The 24505-nt window shown below is 36.7% G+C and overlaps 1 protein-coding gene across 4 annotated transcripts in view; it reads left to right on the forward strand.

The window, feature by feature from the left end:
* PHKB (phosphorylase kinase regulatory subunit beta) overlaps positions 1-24505 on the forward strand; it is a 250538-nt gene that overhangs the window by 124862 nt on the left and 101171 nt on the right. For all 4 annotated transcript variants that reach the window (XM_064382997.1, XM_064382996.1, XM_064382998.1 and 1 more), the window contains 5 exons: positions 1574-1669; positions 2796-2993; positions 13156-13213; positions 13817-13894; positions 16041-16199. In XM_064382997.1, the coding sequence (XP_064239067.1) occupies positions 1574-1669; positions 2796-2993; positions 13156-13213; positions 13817-13894; positions 16041-16199 (589 nt within the window). The remainder of the gene's footprint in view (positions 1-1573; positions 1670-2795; positions 2994-13155; positions 13214-13816; positions 13895-16040; positions 16200-24505) is intronic.

The raw sequence follows: 24505 nt of genomic DNA on the forward strand, positions 1-24505 counted from the left end.
CGTGTTACGATGTGCTGCCTTTTTGTTTTCTCAATAATCTTCTTGTTGAGGACTGTTGCCTGGGTCAGCTCCTTGGGAGCACACGTCAAGTTTGATCATGTTTGTTTTCCTCAAAGCAGAGTGCACAGTATCTTGCCAGTGGCAGCTGCTGCGTGAACCAGGAGAGATGGAAGGTTGGAATTTCAGAGTAATAGAAAGGACAGTTTACCATTCATCTGGTGGTTGAGAGACAGCCTCACTGAATCACTGTTCGTTTATTAATTTACTTGTCAGCTTTTAAAAAGATTTAAAATTGATATTCTGAATGAGAAGTCATTCTATTTTGAGCTAATTTTCATGTATGAATATGGGCTAACAGGAAAAATACACCTCTAGTGAACCTGATATCTAGATATGGGATCTGGTACTGCTAGATTTTGAAGTTTCAATTTAGGTGATTGGTTGGAGATATTTTTGTTTCAGCGTGAATGGATCTGTGAAGTCGGTGAGAATTGGGACAAGATTCAGAAAATACTATTAAAGCAACATGGAATTAATAATTATCTTCTCCTTTTCTCCATGTATTTTTCTGAATATTCTCTTATATTGTAAGCAGTCTTTATTGCCATCCCATTCTACATGATTTCACATGTTTAGCTCCCCAGTAAAGCTATTGAATATGGAATGCACTAGTTTTAACCTAGTTAGCAGATCAATTAACATTTTCTGTTACACTTATTTTTTATATTCAAGCTTTTTGTTCTTACTTGAAAAAATATATGTGTGTGTGTGTGTACATGTATATATGTGTGTATATATATGTATGTGTGTGTATACATATACACATAATTATATATATAATTATATATATATAATTCTTCATATGTATGTGTGTGTGTGTGTGTATGTATATATATGGAGAATTATATAACCTATAAAGAATGGACTTCTGTGTGGGAGACTTGATTTTGAACCTTTGCTTTGTTAAAGTATGACTTAATGTCCTTTTCAGTAAAATGGGGAAAATCGTATCTACATATGGATATTAAATGAGACAACCCATGTGACACAAAAAGCATAGTATCTGATGCAGTGAATATTAGTTCAGATTATTTGCTTTATTGTTATTTGAGATTTCCCTGTCTTCGTATTTTAATATGATATTCTTTACATTCATCTAGATTATATTTAAATTTGTTTAATTTGATCATATAGTCAATATTCCTTATGAGAAATGTACAACTCAGATTTTATTAATCTGCATTCTCTCTCATTCTGTGTCATGTTAGCTAAACTATCTGTATTTTCATTAAAATGAGTATCATTAATATATTGGCAATCTCATAATCAGTACATTTTGATTTATAAGAAAGTCAAGGAAAACTAGGGAAAACATAACATTTTTATGATTATAAAATTCATATTTATTGCAGTAAATTTGAGAAATATTGAAAGTATAAACAAAGTCTTCTGGAACTCCACGCTCAATGCCGTCAATGTCAGCATTTTTGTGAAGTTTTCACAGTCCAAATGTCAAATGTTCTACAAGTCTTTTTTCTTAACTTACGTAATGTTTTTCTTTTTCTCTTTCCAGGGTTGTTCATGGTCAGTTATATTTGTGGATCTCGATGCTCACAATCGCAACAGGCAAACTTTGTGCTCACTGTTACCCAGAGAATCAAGATCACATGTGAGCCATTTAATAATGATAAATTTAACATGAACTATTGTTTATGATTTCTGTGTAGTTTTACCTTCATTTCCAAGAAAGTACTCTAAAATGTTAGTTGTTGTCCAGAGGAGATAAGAAGACATGATAGATATTGTCCCTTACTCTGGCCTGGGGAGGTCTTAGGAAGTGGACAGGAGTTGTGGACAGGGCTGCTTTGGCCTTTAAATCTTTTGCAGGGCTATAGAAAATTAGACTTTTCTTTTGGGGGAGTAGCAACATCAGGCCAAGATGAATTATTTTTTGCCATGGAATATTAGAAAAATATTTTTCATAGTATATATTTCTTTTAAATAAAATAACCTTCCATTTCTTATTTCTTTTCGCTCATTCAATTGACTTTTTCCCCTTGCTTGATGAACTTCTGTATGCTTATCCTACCTAATTGCATAATTTTCTGGGGATTGTTTGTGGTCCTGTTATTTAGAAAACACCAAAGTAGAATAACTTAGTTATTCAAAAACAACTGTTTTATATATGTAAGATTGTCATTAAAAAAAAAAAAAACTCCCCAAATAAGCAAATAATATAATACCCACTCATGCTAGCACTCTGATATAATCTTAGGGTAACAACATTTGAGTATATATGTTCTGACATATTTTAAGACACCTATAACATTTTTATTTTACAAAGCTAGAAGAGTATTTTTTATATTGATTGATAACTTAGCTCTGTGAATAGATATTGTCCCATACCATAAACAGATTTCTACAATATAAATTTTAATAGTTGCAAATTTACTTAACTAAACTCTTAGACATTTTAATTGTTTTCTCTTTTTTATTATTATAAGCAAATTGTTAGACTAACTTGTGACAACTATTAAATTTTTGTGCACTGTTTTAATTAGTATTTTGACATTTCAGCCCGTTGAACCTTGAAAATGCTATTAACAAATAAAGATTTATCTCCTCTGTAGGGTTCGCTGGAGCATGCCATAGAAATATCTGTCTGACCGTGGGAGCAGAGCACACTCACTTTTGACTACATAACCTCACTGGTTTTTCATCTCCATTGTTCTCCTTGGGCTGTGTTGATCACATCATTGTGGACCCTCACAGTCTCTCTTTCTCTTTGCCTCCAGAACACAGATGCTGCCCTCCTCCCCTGCATCAGTTATCCTGCATTTGCCCTGGATGATGAAGTTCTGTTTAGCCAGACACTTGATAAAGTGGTTAGAAAACTAAAAGGAAAATATGGATTTAAACGTTTCTTGAGAGATGGGTATAGAACATCGTTGGAAGATCCCAACAGATCCTACTACAAACCAGCTGAAATTAAGGTATTAAAAGATATTCCGTGGTTTTTTTTTAATGTTTTATTTTTTATTGTACTTTAGGTTCTGGGGTACATGAGCAGATCATGCAGGATTGTTGCATAGGTACATACATGGCAATGTGATTTGCTGCCTCCATCCCGCTGTCACCTATATCTGGCATTTCTCCTCATGTTATCCCTTGCCAACCTCCCTACCCCCACCTGTCCCTCCCCTAGTCCCCCGCAACAGACCCCACTGTGTGATGCTCCCCTCTCTGTGTCCATGTGTTCTCATTGTTCAACACCCACCTATGAGTGAGAACATGTGGTGTTTGCTTTTCTGTTTTTGTGTCAGTTTGCTGAGAATGATGGTTTCCAGATTCATCCCTATCCCTACAAAGGACACAAACTCATCATTTTTTATGGCTGCGTAGTATTTCATGGTGTATATGTGCCACATTTTCCTTGTCCAATCTACCATCAGTGGGAATTTGGGTTGGTTCCAGGTCTTTGCTATTGTAAACAGTGCTGCAGTGAACATACGTGTGCATGTGTCTTTATAACAGAGCCATTTATAATCCTTTGGATATATACCAGTAATGGGATTGCTGGGTCAAATGGAATTTCTATTTCTAGGTCCTTGAGAAATCGCCACACTGCCCTCCACAATGGTTGAACTAATTTACACTCCCACCAACAGTGTAAAGGTGTTCCTATTTCTCTATATCCTCTCCAGCATCCGTTGTCTCCAGATTCTTTAATGATTGCCATTCTAACTGGCATGAGATAGTATCTCAATGTGGTTTTGATCTGCATTTCTCTAATGACCAGTGATGATGAGCATTTTTTCATATGTTTGTTGGCCTCATATATGTCTTCTTTTGAAAAGTGTCTGTTCATGTCCTTCGCCCACTTTTGAATGGGTTTGTTTTTTTTCTTGTAAATCTGTTTTAGTTCTGTGTAGATTCTGGATATTAGCCCTTTGTCAGATGGGTAGATTGCAAAATTTTTTTCCTATTCTTTTGGTTGCCAGTTCACTCTAATGATTGTTTCTTTTGCTGTGCAGAAGCTCTAGAGTTTAATTAGATCCCATTTGTCTATTTTGGCTTTTGTTGCCAATGCTTCTAGTGTTTTAGTCATGAAGTCCTTGCCTATGCCTATGTCCTGAATGGTATTGCCTAGGTTTTCCTCTAGGGTTTTTATGGTGTTAGGTTTTATGTTTAAATCTTTAATCCATCTGGAGTTAATTTTAGTGTAAGGTGTCAGGAAGGGGTCCAGTTTCTGTTTTCTGCACTTGGCTAGTCAGTTATCCCAACGCCATTTATTAAACAGGGAATCCTTTCCCCATTGCTTGTTTTTGTCAGGTTTGTCAAAGATCAGATGGTTGTAGATGTGTGGCGTTGCCTCCAAGGCCTCTGTTCTGTTCCATTGGTCTATATGTCTGTTTTGGTACCAGTACAATGCTGTTTTGATTACTGTAGCCTTGTAGTATAGCTTGAAGTCAGGTAGCATGATGCCTCCAGCTTTGTTCTTTTTGCTTAGGATTGTCTTGGCTATGCGGACTCTCTTTTTGTTCCATATGAAGTTTAAGGTGGTTTTTTCCAGTTCTGTGAAGAAAGTCATAGGTCACTTGATGGGGATAGTGTTGATCTATAAATTACTTTGGGCAGTATGGCCATTTTCGTGATACTGATTCTTCCTAACCATGAGCATGGAATGTTTTTCCATCTGTTTGTGTCCTCTTTTATTTCCTTGAGCAGTGGTTCATAGTTCTCCTTGAAGATATCCTTAACATCCTTTGTTAGTTGTATTCCTAGGTATTTTATTCTCTTGGTAGCAATTGTCAATGGGAGTTCGCTCTTTATTTGACTCTCTTTAAGTCTGTTATTGGTGTATAGGAATGTTTGTGATTTTTGCACATTGATTTTGTATCCTGAGACTTTGCTGAAGTTGCTTATCAGTTTAAGGAGATTTTGGGCTGAGACAATGGGGTTTTCTAAATATTCAAACATGTCATCTGCAAATAGAGACAATTTGACTTCTTCCTTTCCTAATTGAATACCCTTTATATTTTTTGTTGTTGCCTGATTGCTGTGTCTAGAACTTCCAATACTATATTGAATAGGAGTGGTGAGAGAGGGCATGCTTGTCTAGTGCCAGATTTCAAAGGAAATGCTTCCAGTTTTTGCCCTTTCAGTATGATATTGGCTCTGGGTTCATCGTAATAGCTTTTATTATTTTGAGATATGTTCCATCAATACCTAGTTTATTGAGAGTTTTTAGCATAAAGCGCTGTTGAATTTTGTCAAAGGCCTTCTCTGCATCTATTGAGATAATCATGTGGTTTTTGTCTTTTGTTCTGTTTATGTGGTGAGTTATGGTTATAAACTTGCGTATGTTGAACCAGCCTTGCATCCCCGGGATGAAGCCTACTTGAATGTGATGGATAAGCTTTTTGATATGCTGTTGCAATCAGTTTGCCAGTATTTTATTGAAGATTTTTGCATCTGTGTTCATCATGGATATTGGCCTGAAGTTTCCATTGTTTGTTAAGTCTCTGCCAGGTTTTCATATCAGGATGATGTTGGTCTCATAAAATGATTTGGGAAGGATTCCCTCTTTTTGGATTATTTGGAATAGTTTCAGAAGGAATGATACCAGCTCCTCTTTGTATATCTGGTAGAATTCGACTGTGAACCCATCTGGACCTGGGCTTTTTTCAGGTGGTAGGCTCTTAATTGCTGCCTCAACTTCAGCCTTGTTATTGGTCTATTCAGGGTTTCCACTTCTTCCTGGTTTAGGCTTGGGAGGATGCAAGTGTCCAGGAATTTATCTATTTCTTCCAGATTTACTGGTTTATGTGCATAGTTGTTTGTAATAATCTTTCATGGTAGTTTGTATTTCTGTGGAATCTGTGGTGATATCCCCTTTATCGTTTTCTATTGTATCTATTTGATTCTTCTCTCTTTTCTTTTTTATTAATCTGGCTAGTGGTCTGTCTATGTTGTTGATCTTTTCAAAAAACCAGCTCCTGGATTTATTGATTTTTTGAAGGGTTTTTTTGTAGTCTGTGTCTCCTTCAGTTCTGCTCTAATCTTAGTTATTTCTTGTCTTCTGCTGGCTTTTGAGGTTTTTTGATCTTGCTCCTCTAGTTCTTTCAATTTCGACGATAGGGTGTCAATTGTAGATCTTTCCTTGTTTCTCATGTGGGCATTTATTGCTATATATTTCCCTCTAGACACTACTTTAAATGTGTCCCTGAGATTATTGTACGTTGTGTCTTCGTTCTCATTGTTTTCAAAGAACATCTTTATTTCTGCCTTCATTTCATTGTTTATCCAGTCAACATTCAAGAGCCAGTTGTTCAGTTTCCATGAAGCTGTGCGGTTCTGAGTTAGTTTCTTAGTCCTGAGTTCTAATTTGATTGCATTGTGGTCTGAGAGACTGTTTGTTATGATTTCCATTCTTTTACATTTGCTGAGGAGTGATTTACTTCTAATTATGTGGTCAATTTTAGAGTAGGTGCAATATGATGCTGAGAAGACTGTATATTCTGTGGATTTGGGGTGGAGAGTTCTGTAGATGTCTATTAGGTTTGCTTGGTCCAGGTCTGAGTTCAAGTCCTGGATGTCCCTGTTCATATCGATCTGTCTAATATTAACAGTGGAGTGTTAAAGTCTCCCACTTTTATTGTATGAGAGTCTAAGTCCCTTTGTAGGTCGTTAAGAACTTGCTTTATGTATCTGGTTGCTCCTGTATTGGGTGTGTATATATTTAGGATCATTAGCTCTTCTTGTTGCATTGATCCTTTTACCATTATGTAGTGTCCTTCTTTGTCTCTTTTGATCTTTGTTGGTTTGAAATCTGTTTTATCAGAGACTAGGATTGCAACTCCTGCTTTTTTTTTGCTCTCCATTTGCTTGGTAAATCTTCCTCTATCCCTTTATTTTGAGCCTATGTGTGTCCTTGCACGTGAGATTGTTTTCTGGATAAAGCACACCGATGGGTTTTGACTTTTTATCCAATTTGCCAGTCTGTGTCTTTTGATTGGGGCATTTAGCCCATTTATGTTTAGGGTTAATATTGTTATGTGTGAATTTGATCCTGCCATTTTGATGCTAGCTGGTTGTTTTGCCCATTAGTTGATGCAGTTTCTTCATTGTATCAATGGTCTTTACCATTTAGCACATTTTTGGAGTGGCTGGTACTGGTTGTTCCTTTCTATGTATAGTGCTTCTTTCAGGAACTCTTACAAGGCAGGTCTGGTGGTGGCGAATCTCTCAGCAATTGCTTGTTCATAAAGGATTTTATTTCTCCTTTGCTTATGAAGCTTAGTTTGGCTGGATATGAAATTCTAGGTTGAAATTTCTTTTCTTTAAGGATGTTGAATATTGGCCTCCACTCTCTTCTGGCTTGTAGGGTTTCTGCTGAGAGATCCGCTGTGAGTCTGATGGGCTTCCCTTTGTGGGTAACCCGACCTTTCTCTCTGGCTGTCCTTGGCATTTTCCCTTCATTTCAACCCTGGTGAATCTGATGATTATGTGCCTTGTTGTTGCTCTTCTTGAGGAATATCTTTGTGGTGTTCTCTGTGTTTCCTGGACTTGAATGTTGGCCTGCGTTGCTAGGTTGGGGAAGGTCTCCTGGATAATATCCTGAAGAGTGTTTTCCATCTTGGATTCATTCACTCTGTCACATTCAGGTACACCTATCAAACATAGATTAGGTCTTTTCACATAATCCCATATCTCTTGGAGACTTTGTTCATTTCTTTTCATTCTTTTTTCTCTAATCTTGCCTTCTCATTTTATTTCATTGAGTTGATCTTATATCTCTCATATCCTTTCTTCTGTTTGGTTGATTCAGCTATTGAAACTTGTGTATGCTTCGTGAAGTTCTTGTGTTGTGTTTTTCAATTCCATCAAATCATTTTTGTTCTTCTCTAAGCTGTTTATTCTCATTAGCATTTTGTCTAACCTTTTTTCAAGGTTGTTAGTTTCTCTGCATTGGTTTAGAACATGTTCTTTTAGCTCAGAGAAGTTTGTTATTACCCACCTTCTGAAGCCCGTTTCTGTCAATTCATCATACTCATTCTCCATCCAGCTTTGTTCCCTTGCTGGTGAGGAGTTGTGATCCCTTGGAGTAGGAGAAGCATTCTGGTTTTTGGTGTTTTCATCCTTTTTGCACTGGTTTCTTCCCATCTTCGTGGATTTATCTACCTGTGGACTTTGTAGTTGGGGACTTTCGTATGGGGTCTCTGAGTGGACATTTTTTTTGTTGATGTTGAAGTTATTTCTTTCTGTTTTTTAGTTTCCCTTCTACCTGTCAGGCCCCTCTGCTGTAGGACTGCTGGATGTCCACTCCAGACCCTGCTTGCCTGGGAATCACCTGCAGCAGCTGCAGAACAGTATGAGTTGCTACTGATTTCTTCTTCTGTTATGTTCGTCCCAGAAGGGTACCTGCCAGATGTCAGCTTGAGCTCTCCTTTATGAGGAGATCATACAGGATATATCTCTTTGGATATACGGGGGTCAGGGAGCTGCTTGAGGAGACAGTCTGTCCCTTATAGGAGCTCAGGTGCTGAGCTGCGAGCTCCATTGTTCCGTTCAGAGCTGCTGGGCAGGTACCTTTAAGTCTGCTGCAGTGGAACTCATAACTGCCTTTTTTCCCAGGTGCTCTGTCCTGGGAAGATGGGGCTTTATTTTTAAGTTCCTGACATGCTGCTGCCTTTTTTCAGAGATGCCCTGCCCAGCAAGGAGGTAGTCTAGTCACAGGCTGCTAGTAGAGGCATTGCTGAGCTGCCATGGGCTTTGCTGAGCTTCTTTGTGAACTTCCTTGCAGTTTTGTTTACAGAGGTACAGTTAGAAGTGCATTGGTAATGGCGGTCCGCCTTCAGTAATGGCGGACTTCCTCGGTAACGGCAGACTGCCTCGGTAAGGGCACACGCCCTTCCCCTTACCAAGCTAGACCATCCTGGGTCCAGCTGAGCTTGCTGCAAAACTCTCAATCCAGAACGTTTCAGAGTGCTGGTCTTTGTGGGGTGTGACCCGCTTGGCCAGATCACCTGGCTTCCTATTTCAGCCCCCTTTTTTTCAATTGAATGGGTGGCTCTGTATTCCTGGTGTTCCAGGCGCCAGTTGAAACAGCCGCCCATATTTATGTGAGTTTTTGTGTGGAAACCCGTGGTGCCTGATACAGCCGTGCTGGAAACTTGTGACGCTTTTCAGCCTGGGAATCTCCTGGTCTGTGGGCAATAAAAACTCGTTTGGAAATGTGGTGATCACTCACCCTCTGCCTTGTTCTCACTGGGAACTGCACTCCAGAGCTGTTCATATTCGGCCATCTTCAATCTACCCAAAATATTCCATGTTAATAGTATACCGGAGTGGTTAAAATCACAGATTCAAGAGACTGACCATTGGGTTTGAATTCTGACTCTGCTACTTACTAGCTATGTGGCCTTGGGCCAGTTAATTAACCTCTCTCTGCATTTAATTTTTTTCCTTGGTAAAATAATAATAGTACCTATATCCTGAGGTTCTTATGAGGATTAAATAACTTACAAAAAAGTGCTTAGAATAGTGCTTGGCACTAAGTGAATGCTCAGTAAGTGCTAGCTCTCATTACCAGTGAGGTATTTGCTGATATTGGGCCATGGTGATTTATTGGGTGAATAGTTTTTCTATTGCATTTTTAGTCTTGTGCTTGCCTGATCCATACTATTTGTCTTATATAATATTAAATATCTGTTTGTGATATATCTTTCAATCTATTAAGGAAATTCTTTTATCGAAACTGATGTGCAATTCTATCTTCCTTTATCTGTTTCATTTAGACACTTTCTTTTAAAATACAGTCCTCTAAATGTTTAGTTTTAAAATATTTTGTATTTTGAAACACACACACACACACCGTTATATATCTAGGTTTATACTAGCTACTGTTAAGTCATCTAGAAAACATCAACCCAAAAAAGTAAGAAGTCATGCATATTGCTGAGGACTTTGCTTTAATGTAGTGTATTGAAAGGTATTTTGTATGTGTGGGCATAACTGGATCACTCGCTGAAGGTAGGTAAGGTCCCCAGGAATCTGTACATAGAAAATGTGTAGGCAATATTATACCTTTTAAGTTGTTTGGCAATTAACATACTGTTTTAAAATTTAATATACACTTTTGCAGGAAAACTAAACAAGCTATTTATCATTTTATTTAACTTCTTTTCTTTTAAATAAAGACCAGATCCCACCATGTTGCCCAGGCTAGACTGGAACTCCAGGACTCAAGTGATTCTCCCGCCTCAGCCTCCCAAATAACTGGGACTACCAGCATACACCACTATAACCCAGCTTTGTTTTATTTAATTTCACAGTTGACTATCAGTTGGAAACCATTTTATTGTGTACACTTTTGAAATTTTCAGTAGTGTTGGCATTGTTACAATCTGTTAGGTTGGACCAAAAGATCCATTTATCTCTTAAACACCTTCAAGTGTTTCTTTCCTATTTAATACATTTTCTGTGCCAGTGTATGGCACTGACATTTGAATTGGACCGCCTGCAACTACCACCTTGCACACTTCCAACTTTGGATCCGTCCAGCAAGCTTTCTCTACTTTTGCACCTGCTGCTGAGCACCACCAAGGAAAGCCACAGCACAGTGGGTAGGAGCTGCTCCACAGTCAGGAGATCTGTCTTGGTTCAGCCTCATCACTGTGTCAGTTCTTGTTAGTCCTGCTATCTGACTCTGCCAGTAACTCCCCATGAAGACTTTTCCAGCTTTTTTCAATTTGTACTCAAGTTGGCAGACTTTCCTTTTTTATTACCTACTTGTTAGCCTTTCATTTCTGTATGGCCTCCTCCACTGTGTCTTTCCTCATCCATACTTACCTCCCTCTCTCTTGCCTGACAGAAGGAGCTCTCTGTTCTTTCTAAGGCTAACCCATCCTGTGTATACCCTGTCCTATTCTTTTTTCTTTCTTGATACCCTCACTTGTTTTCTTCTGTGATAGAAGGATATCCATTTCTCTTTCTTTTTTCTCCTTATTTTCCCCACTGCTACCTTCTCTGTCTTGTTTCCCCAACTTAAATTAGCTTTTTTCCTCATTGATGTTTATTATTAAGAAACAAAACCAAACCCTTCCTCAGCCCTTTCCCTGTCCAACTCCATCCTCTTTCTCTTTGTGCCACACGTCTGAAAGGCATGGCGTCTACTTGGTGTTTCTTGTTTCCTTCCCTCTAACTCTTTCCCCTTACAAACTGGCTTCCTTCCGAGCACTCACCAGTAGCTGTGCAGGCTTCAGTCCATTTACAACCCCGAGTCGGAGTGGATGCTTTTCTGATCTTGTTTCATAGAACTTCTTGGCATTTGAGTGTCTTTGCTGCATCGTCTTTGTTGGAACATTCTCCATTTGCTGTGACCCCATTCTTAATTCTCTACTTCTCTCACTTACTTCTTAGTCTCCTTTGCAGTTTTCTCTTCTTCCGCCCCCTCTTGAACACTGCTCTTCTCCTGGGGTCCATCCACAGCCCCAGTCTCTCTTCATTCTAGCTGTGAACTCTCAGCTTCAGCTATAGCTATTAACCGCAGATCTCCATCTCTAACTCATACCTTTCCTCGAGTGCCTGACCCCTGTATGCAACTGCCTTGTGAACATCCTCGATTAGATGTCCTACAGTCTTCCTGTGTTCAGCTTCCACTCCTGTGCTCAAGTCCTATACCTGAGAGTCATTCTAGGCACTTCCTTCTCACCCATCTTCCTTTGTCAATCACCAAGGCTGGCAGATTTAGCCTCCTAAAAATCCTAAAATTCTGTTTCTTCCTCTCTATTACTCCCTGGTTTAGTCTAGTGGATTTGGGGTGATTTTGCCCCCCAGGGGATATTTGATAATGTCTGCAGACATTTTGGGTTGTTCTGTACTACTGACATCTAGGAGGTAGATGCTAGGGATGCTACTAAACATTCTGCACCACACAGGACCGCCCAACAACAAAGAGTTATTTGGTAACAGTGTCAGTAGTACCCAACTTGAGAAACCTCAGTTTAGGCTGTCATCTTTTCTCTTTGGATTTTGCTCCAGCAATCTTCCAGCTGGTCCTGTTTCTTGCCCTATAACTCTCTTCAGTATTACCAGCTGCTCAGTCTGGCAAGTAAATATAACGAGTAAATCTGATCTTGCTCAGTATTCACCTGTGGTTCTTTTTTATTTCCAGACCAAAGTCTTAGCCACTTAGCATGACCTGCAAGGCCCTTCCTGATCTGGCTGACCTGGCCCTCCTACTGGGTTTCATTTTTCACTACTTCTTCCTTGTTTATTCCAGAAATACTGAATTACTGGTAGGTTCTTTAACCTACGTTGTACTTCTGTGCATCTGTGGTTTGTAACTGATGTTTCCTTTGCCTTGAGTTACCTTAGCTCGTCTCCCCAGTGAAGTCCATCCAGCGTTAGCTGAAACATCTCCTTTCCTATAAACCTTCCCTGACTCCAAGGCAGACTCAGGTGTTCCACCCACTATGAGCCTGATATACCATGTGTAGATATTTCCTACTGCACGATAGTTGTTTATTTACATGCCGGCCTCCCTACTAGGCTGTAGCCTCTAAGGGAAGTTCTCTATCTTTTGTCTTAGTAGTTCTCTGTCTATTTGGTTCCAGGCATTAGTAAGTATTCAGTAAAGATTTATTGAAGGATTGCAATTTGGTGGACTGAATCACTGAGCTTTTGAATAATAAAACTTGAAGGAAACTGCTTACAAAATCAGTTCAACTTTATTGCTATAAACAAATCTTTGACATATTGCCTAACTATAGTTCTTCTAATTTAATTGTTAGTGACTGGGCACAGTGGCTCACACCTGTAAACCCAGCACTTTGGGAGACCAAGATAAGAGGATCTCTTGAGACCAGGAGTTTGACTAGCCTGAGAAAGATAGGGAGGAGATTACATCTCTGAGAAAAAAGAAAGAAAGAGAGACAGAGAGAAGAGAGAGAGACACAGAGAAATAGCTATAGTCCCAGAAACTTGGGAGTCTGAGGCAGGAGAAAGGATTGTTTGAGCCCAGGAGGGCAAGGCTGCAGTGAGCCATGATTGTGCCACTATACTATAGCCTGGACAACAGAGTAAGATCTTGTCTCGAAATAATAATAATAACTGTTAGTGAAAAATATAATGTTTTATTTTCTGTTTTAGCTATTTGATGGCATCGAATGTGAATTTCCCATATTTTTCCTCTATATGATGATTGATGGTAAGTGAGCTTTTTCCTGAAATTTAAGCAAGCTTTTTCCTGAAATTTAAGCAAGCTTTTTCCTGAAATTTAAGCTATAGGATTTAAGTGATTTAAAGAAGAGCAGAAATGAAATATGACTCCTTTCAGCGATAAAAATGGTCTGCACTTCAGTGATGTGAATTGCCCTGCATTTGTGTATGCCTGCTCCTTTGCTTTCTGAGTGAATGCTAAATCTTTTAAAGAATTAAAAAAACACTCTGAAGCATTTAAAAAATTGTACTATATATATTATTCATATTTACAAAGAAAAATCTTTATTAGTAGAAATCAGTGATACCATAATCCATTATAATGTGAATATCTGTAACATTTATACTTAGGAATAGGGAAAGTTCAATTAAAATTCAGGTTTCTATTATAAATGCTAACATGACTTTCTAAAACCAATTTCTTGGAAAAATATCATACAGATTTGCATTACTTTTTTCCATTTTAATTTTACTATTTGCATAGAAAATTGCCAAAATAATTGTAACTGGGCTAATAGACTGTTTCTAAGGTAAAATTTTTGAGATGCTTATTGAGCTTAGCTGCTATTGTATTTTGTATTTTGTATTTTAGGAGTTTTTAGAGGCAATCCTGAGCAAGTACAGGAATATCAGGATCTTTTGACTCCAGTACTTCATCAGACCACAGAAGGTATAGTTTATTTTTAAGAAATTCTTCCAACCAACATTTCTTTAATGTTTATTTGAAATGTGTAAGCCCTTTGTAAAACACAATAACTTATATTAAATTGAAAAAAATGATTGGTCCCTTAAATTAAATCAGAAAGAAGATTAACCAAAACAAAAATGGAGATGAATCTAGGTGGGCATGGCTATAGTCATTTCAAAATAGTTTGTCAGATGGACTGAGTTCCTTCATCTGTTATTTACTATGTAATTCCGTTACTCTGTAAGTGTGACAGTAATAGAAAGTGACTAGTTTTTATCCAGGTTACCAAAAATGCTATAGTCAGGTGAGTGCCGCCTCTGCAGAGGGATACCTGGAGAGGTTCTGCCCTTGTCTAAGGCACTAGAATTGCCGAGAATATTCTGGACCCCTCTTTGGAGTTTTTTTCTAGGTTCCTTAGCATTGTATTTTGAACGTCTGCCATAGTGCTAAAATGTCATCCTTTGAGGATGGATTTAATATTTTAGAAATGGTCAGAAGGCCCAGTCTTAGAAATAACGGTATATTGGTTTCAGTCAAACATCAGTAGGGACCCTCAAAAGACATAACTGAATTTTCTGTTTAACTTGAATTTTCAAAGGAATTCTGGATGAGATTTTCTAGATGTCTTTGGGATCTTGAAAGTACTGACAGTCACAGCACTGGGCCCCATTCCTATCTCACATGAAGTTTGTGATATTCTTTCAGATATCTCCGAGTAAATACTTCATATTATATGCTCACTCACATGCTTGTAATATTAAAAGTTGTGAAATGTTTATGGATAAACATTGAATTCAAAGTGAATGTTAATTTTTAAAAGCTATTTTTGTCTTTATGCTACAAATGATCACTTGTCCAATGTGAGAAATAATGTATTGAATTTTGTAATGCATGTAATATTTGAAATCCTTTGAAGCAGCTCTTTTAATATTTTGTGTTAGATCATTGATGCATTGAGGTGTAGTAGTTTAATGTACTTCAGACTTCATCATGTTCAGAGAGTGATGTTCAAAGTATTCTCTGTATATCATAGACCTTCTTACTGATTTTAGACACAAATATTATTGTTGATTGTTTGATACATAAGGAAGCAAAATTTTAGGGAAATCTCTGCAATTTTATTGGAAAAATTACGTTCACTACGGGTAATATGACAAAAAGTCTTCTGTAGCATCCTACCTAGATTGTTGATTATTTTCCCATTTTATCATCCACAAAGATTTTACTCTTAAATAATAATTTTAGTTTCTACCAACCCAGTTTTAAATGGTCATTGGGGAGGATGGCTTTTTCTCTTCTGTGATATTGAATGGTAGATAATGGGCTTAATGCTTAAATGGGAATTTCTTTGCTCTAGCAATGGCTCAGAGTTATAATTCTTCATTTAAGATTACACAATATCTCATTTGTAAAGCTTCTACAGACTAATCCTATTAAAAATAGCTTCTTCAGTGGCTCTAAATATTTGCATACTGTGTATTTATTGATTCATTTAAAGGTATTAAAATTAAATGTTGTTGAGGGAGATTATGTACTCATTGTTAGCCAAAGAATAACAACCTGCTGTTGAATTAGTGTTTTAAAGTCAATCTTTTCTTCATGATTTTCACTGACAATATCTGAAAAGAACCAGAATATCCAGCCTTCTATAGCTTATCAAATCTGTTGCCTCCTGTACAACAGTTCTCTCTCCCTGCTTTCTAATTGTTACAGTGTCTTGAAGGGAAATTTTGGAAAAGACACTGATTTTGTATGGTTTGACTGTTTCCCCACCCAAAGCTTACCTTGAATTTTAATAATCCCCATATGTTAAGGGTGGGACCAGGTAGAGATAACTGAATCATGGAGGTGGTTTCCCCCATTTTGTTCTCATGGTAGTAAGTCTCAGGAGACCTGATAGTTTTATAAATGCACAATCCCTCTTGCCTCCCACCATGTAAAACATACCTTTGCTTTTCCTTTGCCTTCCACCATGATTGTGAGGCCTCTCCAGCCATGTGGAACTGTGAGGCCATTAAAACTCTCTCCTTTATAAATTACCCAGTCTTCGGTATGTCTTTAATAGTAGCATGATAATGAACTAATGCAGATTTGTTATATTTTAAATACTTGTTTTTAAACTCCATAGGATATCCTGTTGTACCAAAGTACTATTACGTACCAGCTGACTTTGTAGAATATGAAAAAAATAACCCCGGTAGTCAAAAACGATTTCCTAGCAACTGTGGCCGTGATGGAAAACTGTTTCTTTGGGGACAAGCACTTTATATCATTGCAAAACTCCTGGGTAAGTGGAGAAGATTGGGAATGGTATTTTTTTCTTGTTATTAAGCTATTAGAAATAAATATGCCTTTGCTGATGTTTATGATGGATTTGGGTGGTGTTTCATGCTTTTAAGAGGTCTTTGGGAGTTTCTTAGTATCTAATGGTATATTAATACATCTATTTCACTGAATGATGATGGACAGTTTCTGGGAAGAAAGCAAAATAGGTATGGGTACCATTTGTGATCATTTAGGAGGCTGCATTCAGCTTAGTGTATAGGCTTCCTGCAGAAGATTATAGAAACTTTGAGTTACTTTTATATGATATATTAAAAATTCTGCCTTAAGAAAGCAGTAACAGTCATGCTTGGTCATACCTTTAGTAAGCCACTTGCCAAAAGGTTTTGGTCATCTCAAAGTTCTTTTCTTTCCAATAAATACATATTGGCAATTTTAGTTGGAGGCTTAATAGGACCATTATTCATAATTCTTTGAAGAATTATTTTTCATCTTCTGCTACAACTTGAGCTGAATCATAGCACTCTTGGACACTTTGAAATGAAGACAAATTTGATAAACATAGAAAAAACATTATGCATTTTCCTGCACCATTCCTTGCTCAAATTTTAAATGTTATTAGCATTTATATAAAAAAGGCTATCGCTTTAGAGTCAGAATCCCTTTATGGCAAAAAGATTATGAAAAGGCTAACTATAAATACTGTACCTGCACTAAAATAACTACCTACTGAAATGCCAGATATGGGTGACAGGGGGATGGAGGCAGCAAATCACATTGCCATGTGTGTACCTGTGCAGCAGTCCTGCATGATCTGCACATGTACCCTAGAACCTAAAGTACAAAAAAAAAAAAAAAGAACTGCCTACTGTATAAAATATTATTATGATTTTTATTATTTCTAGCATTACTGTATAAATGCTAATAAATTTGTGCCATAAGAGTGATCATCTTTGGTTTTTAAAAAATATTCCATTAGGGAAGAATATTTCACAGGACAGATTTCCAATGTGAGATTTACATAAACGGTATGTAAGAGCAGGAAGAAGCTAACCAAATAAGTAAAAACTAAGTTAATGCTGTTTTCAATTTGCTGCTTTCCTAATTTTATTTTCTGGGTCTCTATATATACCTATTGCTAATTTAAGAACAGTAGAAACATTTTCTTCCTTTAAAGGGACCGTTTTTTGACAAAGAGTTGATATTATTTATATAGGCTTTGCTTTTAGAATTTCCAAAGGAGGGGAAGAGACACATGAAAGAGTCTTCTTAGAATCAAGCCAAGTTGGGAAGGTTGTCTCTGGTTAGGATGTTATTTCCATCTCACTAGCATAATTACAAAGAAGCTTTGTTGATACAGCTAAGTAAAACATACTTTAGTAGAGGACTAGTTAACTTATGTAAGGATAAGAATTTTAACATTAGAATTATTAGTTTTTATGTACTACATTTGGAAATTACAAGTGAGCATGATGGATTTTTTCTGTGATTCTGAGGCTGAAACCTAGCACCTAGGATCTGGGATATGAAATTAAAACCTTCTTCCTCCTGCTTTTTGCCATATATCCAGCCTGGGTTTAGTGCAACTAGAAAGAATGTTGCTTGAGCAAAGCCTCTAGATAAAATTGACAAAGCTAGTGAAAACGTGGAATCGACTACACCCTGCATAAGCAAATTGAGCTTTAAAAGAAGAAAAAGATTGACAGTAGTATCAGTAAAAACGCATTGAACTTTCCAAAATAAATGTGTTGAATGCAGACAGGTCTTGAGTGAAGACAGTATTTTTTCATGTTAAGACCAGAGTGAACAGAAATAGTACAGCCTATGCCTCCATTTCTGTTTCATGACCAAAAAGAGGAAGAAATCCTGCAGGGCTTCTGTAAAAGAAAATCAGTTTCTCTTTTCCCTGCTGATCTTCTGAAAAGGCAATGAGAACATGCAGTGAGTATGTTGCATACTATGAAATCACATCCATATCTCCATATTCATGAGTAGTCTAGCCTAGCTATGTGTCATCTGGTTAACAACTAACTGGTTAGGATGAATAACATCTCAGAAGATTGAATCATTTAGTTGCTCTTAACTGTTGTATACTAGCCCTAAGAACCATCAGACTTCTATAGATTTTCATTAAGATTCCGAATACATTTACTTAAAAAGTCTTTATTCACTAAAGGAGCTTCAGTTGGATATCTGCTTGGCAACATTTTGTGGGCAGTTAATTGTGGTTACTATTTTTACATGAAAATAATAGAACAGTGAATCTTTAAAAATACTCTATAATATACGACTTTCGCTAATTCACACCAGTTTGTATCTTATGAAGTCTAATAATACTTTGCTTTATGTATGCCTAAGTAAATAATTATACAACAAAACAATGTGACTTCTATTTCATTGTTAAAAGAATGACACAGTATGCTATTTCCTGAACCAAGGCCTGAAGTCCCCGCTGTGTTCTTAAAAAAAATAAGTTAATTATTCACAGTATTTCCTTATAAAACTTATACTTTGAGAAAATCAATATTTGCTATATAACTGGTAAATTTATTATAAACATGTATACTTTAAGCCACCTAAGCCATACCTTAAGATATGTTTGATGTGTCTTAGAATAAAATGATCATTAGTTATACCTTCAATTGTTATTCAAATTAGAAAGTTTAGAAACTATTCATGTAAGACCAGTCTAAAGAAAGCAGAGTAACTTTTTTAGCTCTTTGCAAAAATAAATAACCTTTAAAGTACAGTCATTCATTGCTTAATGGTAGGGCTACATTCTGAGAATTGTGTCTTTAGGTGATTTTTAGCCTACGACATGCCTAGCCTGTATGATATATATACACCTGTGTATATATACCTAGCCTATATGATGTATACATACCTAGCTCCTAGACTACAAACTTGTAAAGCATGTTACTGTACTGAATACTGTGGACAGTTGTAACACAGTGCTAAGTATCTGTGTACATAACGTATTTAAACATAGTAAAGGTATAGTGACGTTACAGTATTATAATCTTATAGGACATGTTTATGCATCATCACATAACTGTATTTATTGCATTAAAAATCACTTGAGGCTGGGTGCAGTGGCTCACGCCTGTGTCCCAGCATCTGGGGAGGCTGAGGTGGGCAGATTGCTTGAGCCCAGGAGTTGACGACTAGCCTGGGTAACATGGCAAAAACCTGTATCTATAAACAATACAGAAAAATTACCCAGGCATGGTGGTACACAGCTGTAGTCCCAGCTACTCAGGAGGCTGAGGCTGGAGGATCACCTGAGCCCTGGAGGTCAAGGCTGTGGTGAGCTATGATCACACCACTGAACTCTAGCCTGGGTGACAGAATGAAACTCTGTCTCAAAAAAAAGATTAAAAATCGCTTGAAAATCTTGATATTTGGATTGAATTTTTTTTTGAGATTCAAAAAACTAAAGAAATATAAAGGTAATGATAACATTACTCTAAAAGCATTATATAGCCATTATAAAGGCCACTATATAACTTTAATATATGTTCTTTTTCAATATATCCTAAAAAGAGACAGAAACATATTAGCTTTTAAAAATCTGACCTCTAGACTTCAGCTTGTCTTCTCCATATATGCAACTAACTTTTCTTATCCTGTACATCAGATATTCATAGTGATGATCTTCATTCGTGCATTATTATATAATCCTGATACATTAAAGGTTAGAACTTTACATACTATATAATTTAAGGCAGGTAAATACAAGAATTTTTTAGGGTGGATATTTTGAAAACATTAATAAACATTAATGGTTAAAAAAGGATATATTCTTGGCCAGGCACGGTGGCTCATGCCTATAATCCCAGCACTTTGGGAGGCTGTGGTGGGCGGATCATGAAGTCAGGAGAGACCATCCTGGGTAACCTAGTGAAACCCCCTCTCTACTAAGAATACAAAAAATTATCTGGGCATGGTAGCACGTGCCTGTAGTCCTAGCTACTCAGAGGCTGAGGCAGGAAAATTGCTGGAACCCATGAGACGGAGGTTGCAGTAAGCGGAGTTCGCACCACTGCACTTCAGCCTGGGTGACAGAGCAAGACTCTATCTCAAAAAAAAAAAAAATTTGTATATATATATGTATTATTTTGATAAACTGAATATTAAGCAGTTTTCACCAGTAACCTCTGTGGCATTAAATATTCCTATTAAAAATAAAAATATTGCTAGCCTAATAAGATAATAAATTGCATCTTGTTTTCATTTGCATCCTATTAGAAATGTATTCCTTAGTCACTCTTCTGTGAGTTGTCTAGTAATTTTTTTTGCCCATCAATCTTGGTTTTGTGGTTTTTCTTATCAGTATACATGAATGTTTTATATATATATATATATTTATATATACACACACATATATATATATTTTTTTTTTCAGAAAAAAATGTATTGGAAATCTCTTGAATACATTTTGAAGCGTAGCTCAGTATTTCCAAACAAGTAGGTTGGAGAGGTTAGAGGAGAATGTTTTATATATTAAGAGTATAAAACCTCTCTAATATTTTCCTTGTTTGTTTGCCTTTAAACTTTGCTTTTCCTATATTTTCAGTAGCAGAACTTAAAATCTTTACACACTCAGATCTACCAGTGTAGATCTTTCCTATTTAATTTGTGCTGTGGAATTTACCACTTAATTTTAGAAAGTCCATCCTTGTTAATCAGTTGAGTAAAATGCATGCATACATGCCCACACACACACTTGGAATTTTTTGGTATAATATGAGGTTAAGGATCTGCATTTTCTTTTTCTCTAAGTAGCTCATTTCATAATACATGTGTTACTAATATGTGTCACCACAGCTGAGAATCAGCTAGGCTTTGAAGTACATAATTTTACCCTGTAAATATCTGCTGAGCCTATTTTAGTATGTCCTATGTAATTTTTGTGCCATGATAAAAAAAACTTGCTCTGTTAAATTTTCTTGAAATTATCATTTCATTAAAGAAACAAAGATTTTTCTTAATATTTTCTTTTTACCCTGGACAATTTTTGCTGAGGTAACCCAAGGGTATATTTTATAAACCTTCTGTGCATAAAAAATATAAATATTAATTAATGTAATCTCTACGTTCTTAGGATTTAAAAACAGATATCTCTATTTTGTAAAAATTCTTGATTATCTTGGAGGTGTGGTTCTGTTCTGTAAATGTGGAAAGCAAAGCCATTGACCTCTTACCCTCATCCTTTTATTTTCATTTTAAATATTCTGTAGTTGGTTGGATATAAGTTCTTTCAGGATTGTCACTCTTCACCAGAAAACCAGTTTCACTGAATGATAAAAATCAATACAGTGGGAAAAAAAAAAAAGGGAGGCCAAAAACTTGACCTTTTAATGACATTTATCACTTTTACCATTATGGAAATTAATGAGTATGGCAATTAGTGTTTCTGTATTTGCTAACCCACTAATTTATTCTTTTGCTTAGTAAGTCTATAGAGTGCCTGCTAGGTACTGGCTGCTGTACTAGGTACCGGGGTATCACCTTGTATAAGAAGGATACAGTCTATGAGGTTATAGATGAGCACATGGTGTAAGTTGGAACATCAAGCTAGGTAGAAAAGTGTGGCACAAAGAGAGACACATGAAGGAAATGCAAACAAATAAGCTTTCGAAAGACTTGGTTAACTATTCAGTTCTTATCAATTTTAATAGATTAGCATTTATGCTTTACAAGGATACAAGGTTTCTTAATTTATCTGTCACCATTTATAAACAATAAAATACTGTAATAAAGATAGAATTTAATTTCTATAGCATGACTAAAAACTTGTTGGTTTTAGAAATTTTTTCACATCTCAGTGATCATACAAATGAAATAAATAGGGAAATAATTTGCTGCCTATTTAGAATATCAGTGTACTAATTAATCCCGTATCATGTGAGCTAAACTGAAATTAATACATTAAAGTTATATGTCGATATCTGCTTTTATTGGTTTGGTTTAAATTTTGAAGAAGTATATTTTTTTCAGAGAGGAAGGAGAACATTGGTAATATGCAACCTGATTTAGATAGGAAAAACATAACATGTCTAGATAGTCTTTTTTATTTCTCCCTCCTCCTGGTATTGTTTTCACCAATGTTGTGTAGAATGTCAGGGTTCTTAAAGGGCAGGATTAGTATGTGTTTAAGAGCCCTGACTCTGGAAGCTGACTGTGTCTCAGCTTTGCTGTATATTAACCACAAGAAAGTTGCTTAAACACTCAGGTGTTTCTGGTTCATCATCTGTAAAATGATAAAATCGTTGTGAGGATTAATGAATGAATATATGCAAAGTACTTAATGCCTGGAGCTGAATAACTAGGTATTGCTGCTGCTGCAGAGGCAGCCGTGGCTCTGGCAGACTCTGCTGCTGCTCTTCTTCCCCCTTTTTCTTGTTATTCTACTATTGATACTACTTTAATTATTATTGAAAAGATCTTCCAAGAGTTACTAAAATCCTTTGGTGATTTTGTCTCAATTAACATTGCATACGTGCCTGGAAAGTACCCCAGAATAGAAATCTAATGTAGAAATATTTCTAAAGCTGCAAAGAAATTTGTAACCATTGATTCCCTGCTCTGTCATATTTACTACCTAAAAGCAATATATAAAATGCTATGGAAAATGAACTGTAACTTTTTTAGTAAATATTATATACAGGTACATTTATACAAAACTTAGCATAGTATTGTTTTTGAGTGATCATTTTAGAGCTGAAGATCAAGAATGAAATGTTGTATAGCTTACATGCAAGTTGTATAGCTTACATGCAGTAAAAATGAAGAAGTGCACAAACTCACTTTAGAAATTGGATTTTGTGGTCAGGCGCAGCGGCTCACTAATCCCAGCATTTTGGGAGGCTGAGTTGGGTGGATCATGAGGTCAGGAGTTTGAGACCAGCCTGGCCAATAAAAAAAAAAAAAAAAAAAAAAAAAAAAAAATTAGCTGGACGTGGTGGCCTGTGCCTGTAGTCCCAGCTACTTGGGAGGCTGAGGCAGAAGAATTGCTTGAACTCAGGAGGGAGATTGCAGTGAGCCATGATTGTGCCACTGCACTCCAGCCTGGGTAACAGAGCAAGACTCCATCTCACACACACACACAAAAAAGAACAGGTTTAATTTTGTTGTTGTTGTTATTGTTCAACTAATTTGCACACATGTGAGCATAACTAAGATAACTTTATAGATACAGACTTGCTGGGTTGGAAAATATGCTCACTGTAAATTTGTATAGACAACTGATAACTCGCACTCCAAGGAGGTTTTGCAGAACTGCATTTCAGGGCCTTTTCCCGCCACCGCCACCTCTCCCCGGCATATTCTCTTCCAGGCCCGTGGAGAAAACCTGCTGTAGTGAGTGAGCCTCCAGTGATGATGGGTATCCCTCAGGTGTGTTACAGCAGAAGACAGCAGAAAACTACAGACTTAGCCCCTTCCTCCCCACCGCCTCTCACTCTAAATTTTCTTCTTTCTTATATCCTTGGATTTTATCAAAAGTTGCCATAAGGAACTACCACGTTAAATGGGCTTCCATGTTTACAGTGCAGCAGCAGTTGAGGGCATTGCCCTCATGTTGGTCAGTGCCCCATAACAAAACGCCCCTTCTCAGAAATCTCTTTTAGAGTTTTGTATAAGGAAACACTGTTTCTTCTTAACAAACTGATTTCCTTCCTATTATTTTTTTGATTTTTCTGAAAGAAATCTAACTGATTTCTTTCCTATTATTTTTAGAAGAGCTTTATTGGGATATGATTTACATACCATACATTTCACCTATTTAAAGTTCACAATTCATTGATTTTTAGTATATTTATAGAGTTGTGCAACCATCACTGCAATCGATTTTACAATGTTTTCATCATCTCCCTGCCAAAAAACCTCATGCTCAGGAGCAGTCACTCCTCATTTTCCTCTCGTTAATTCACTCTTTCCTCCAGGATTAGGCAATGGTAAGTAAGTCTACTCTGTAATTCTATAGATTTGCCTATTTGGGACATTTCGTATAAGTCAATACTGATAATGTGGACTTTCGTGTCTGGCTTGTTTCACTTAGCCTAATATTTTCAAGGTTTATCCATGTTGTAACATGTTTCAGCAATTTATTCCTTTTTATGGCAGAACAATATTCCATTATATGTATACATTACACTTTATTTACCCATTCATCACGAGATGAGCATTTGGGTTGTTTCCACTTCTTAGCTATTGTAAGTAATGCTGCCATAAACTTTATGTAAAATTATTGTTTCATTTCTCTTGGATGTATACCTAGGCATGTAATTACTGGGTCTATGCTAACTC

Source organism: Aotus nancymaae, unplaced genomic scaffold, assembly GCF_030222135.1.
Source record: "Aotus nancymaae isolate 86718 unplaced genomic scaffold, 86718_ANA_hifiasm-v0.15.2.pri h1tg000030l, whole genome shotgun sequence".
Taxonomy (NCBI): domain Eukaryota; kingdom Metazoa; phylum Chordata; class Mammalia; order Primates; family Aotidae; genus Aotus; species Aotus nancymaae.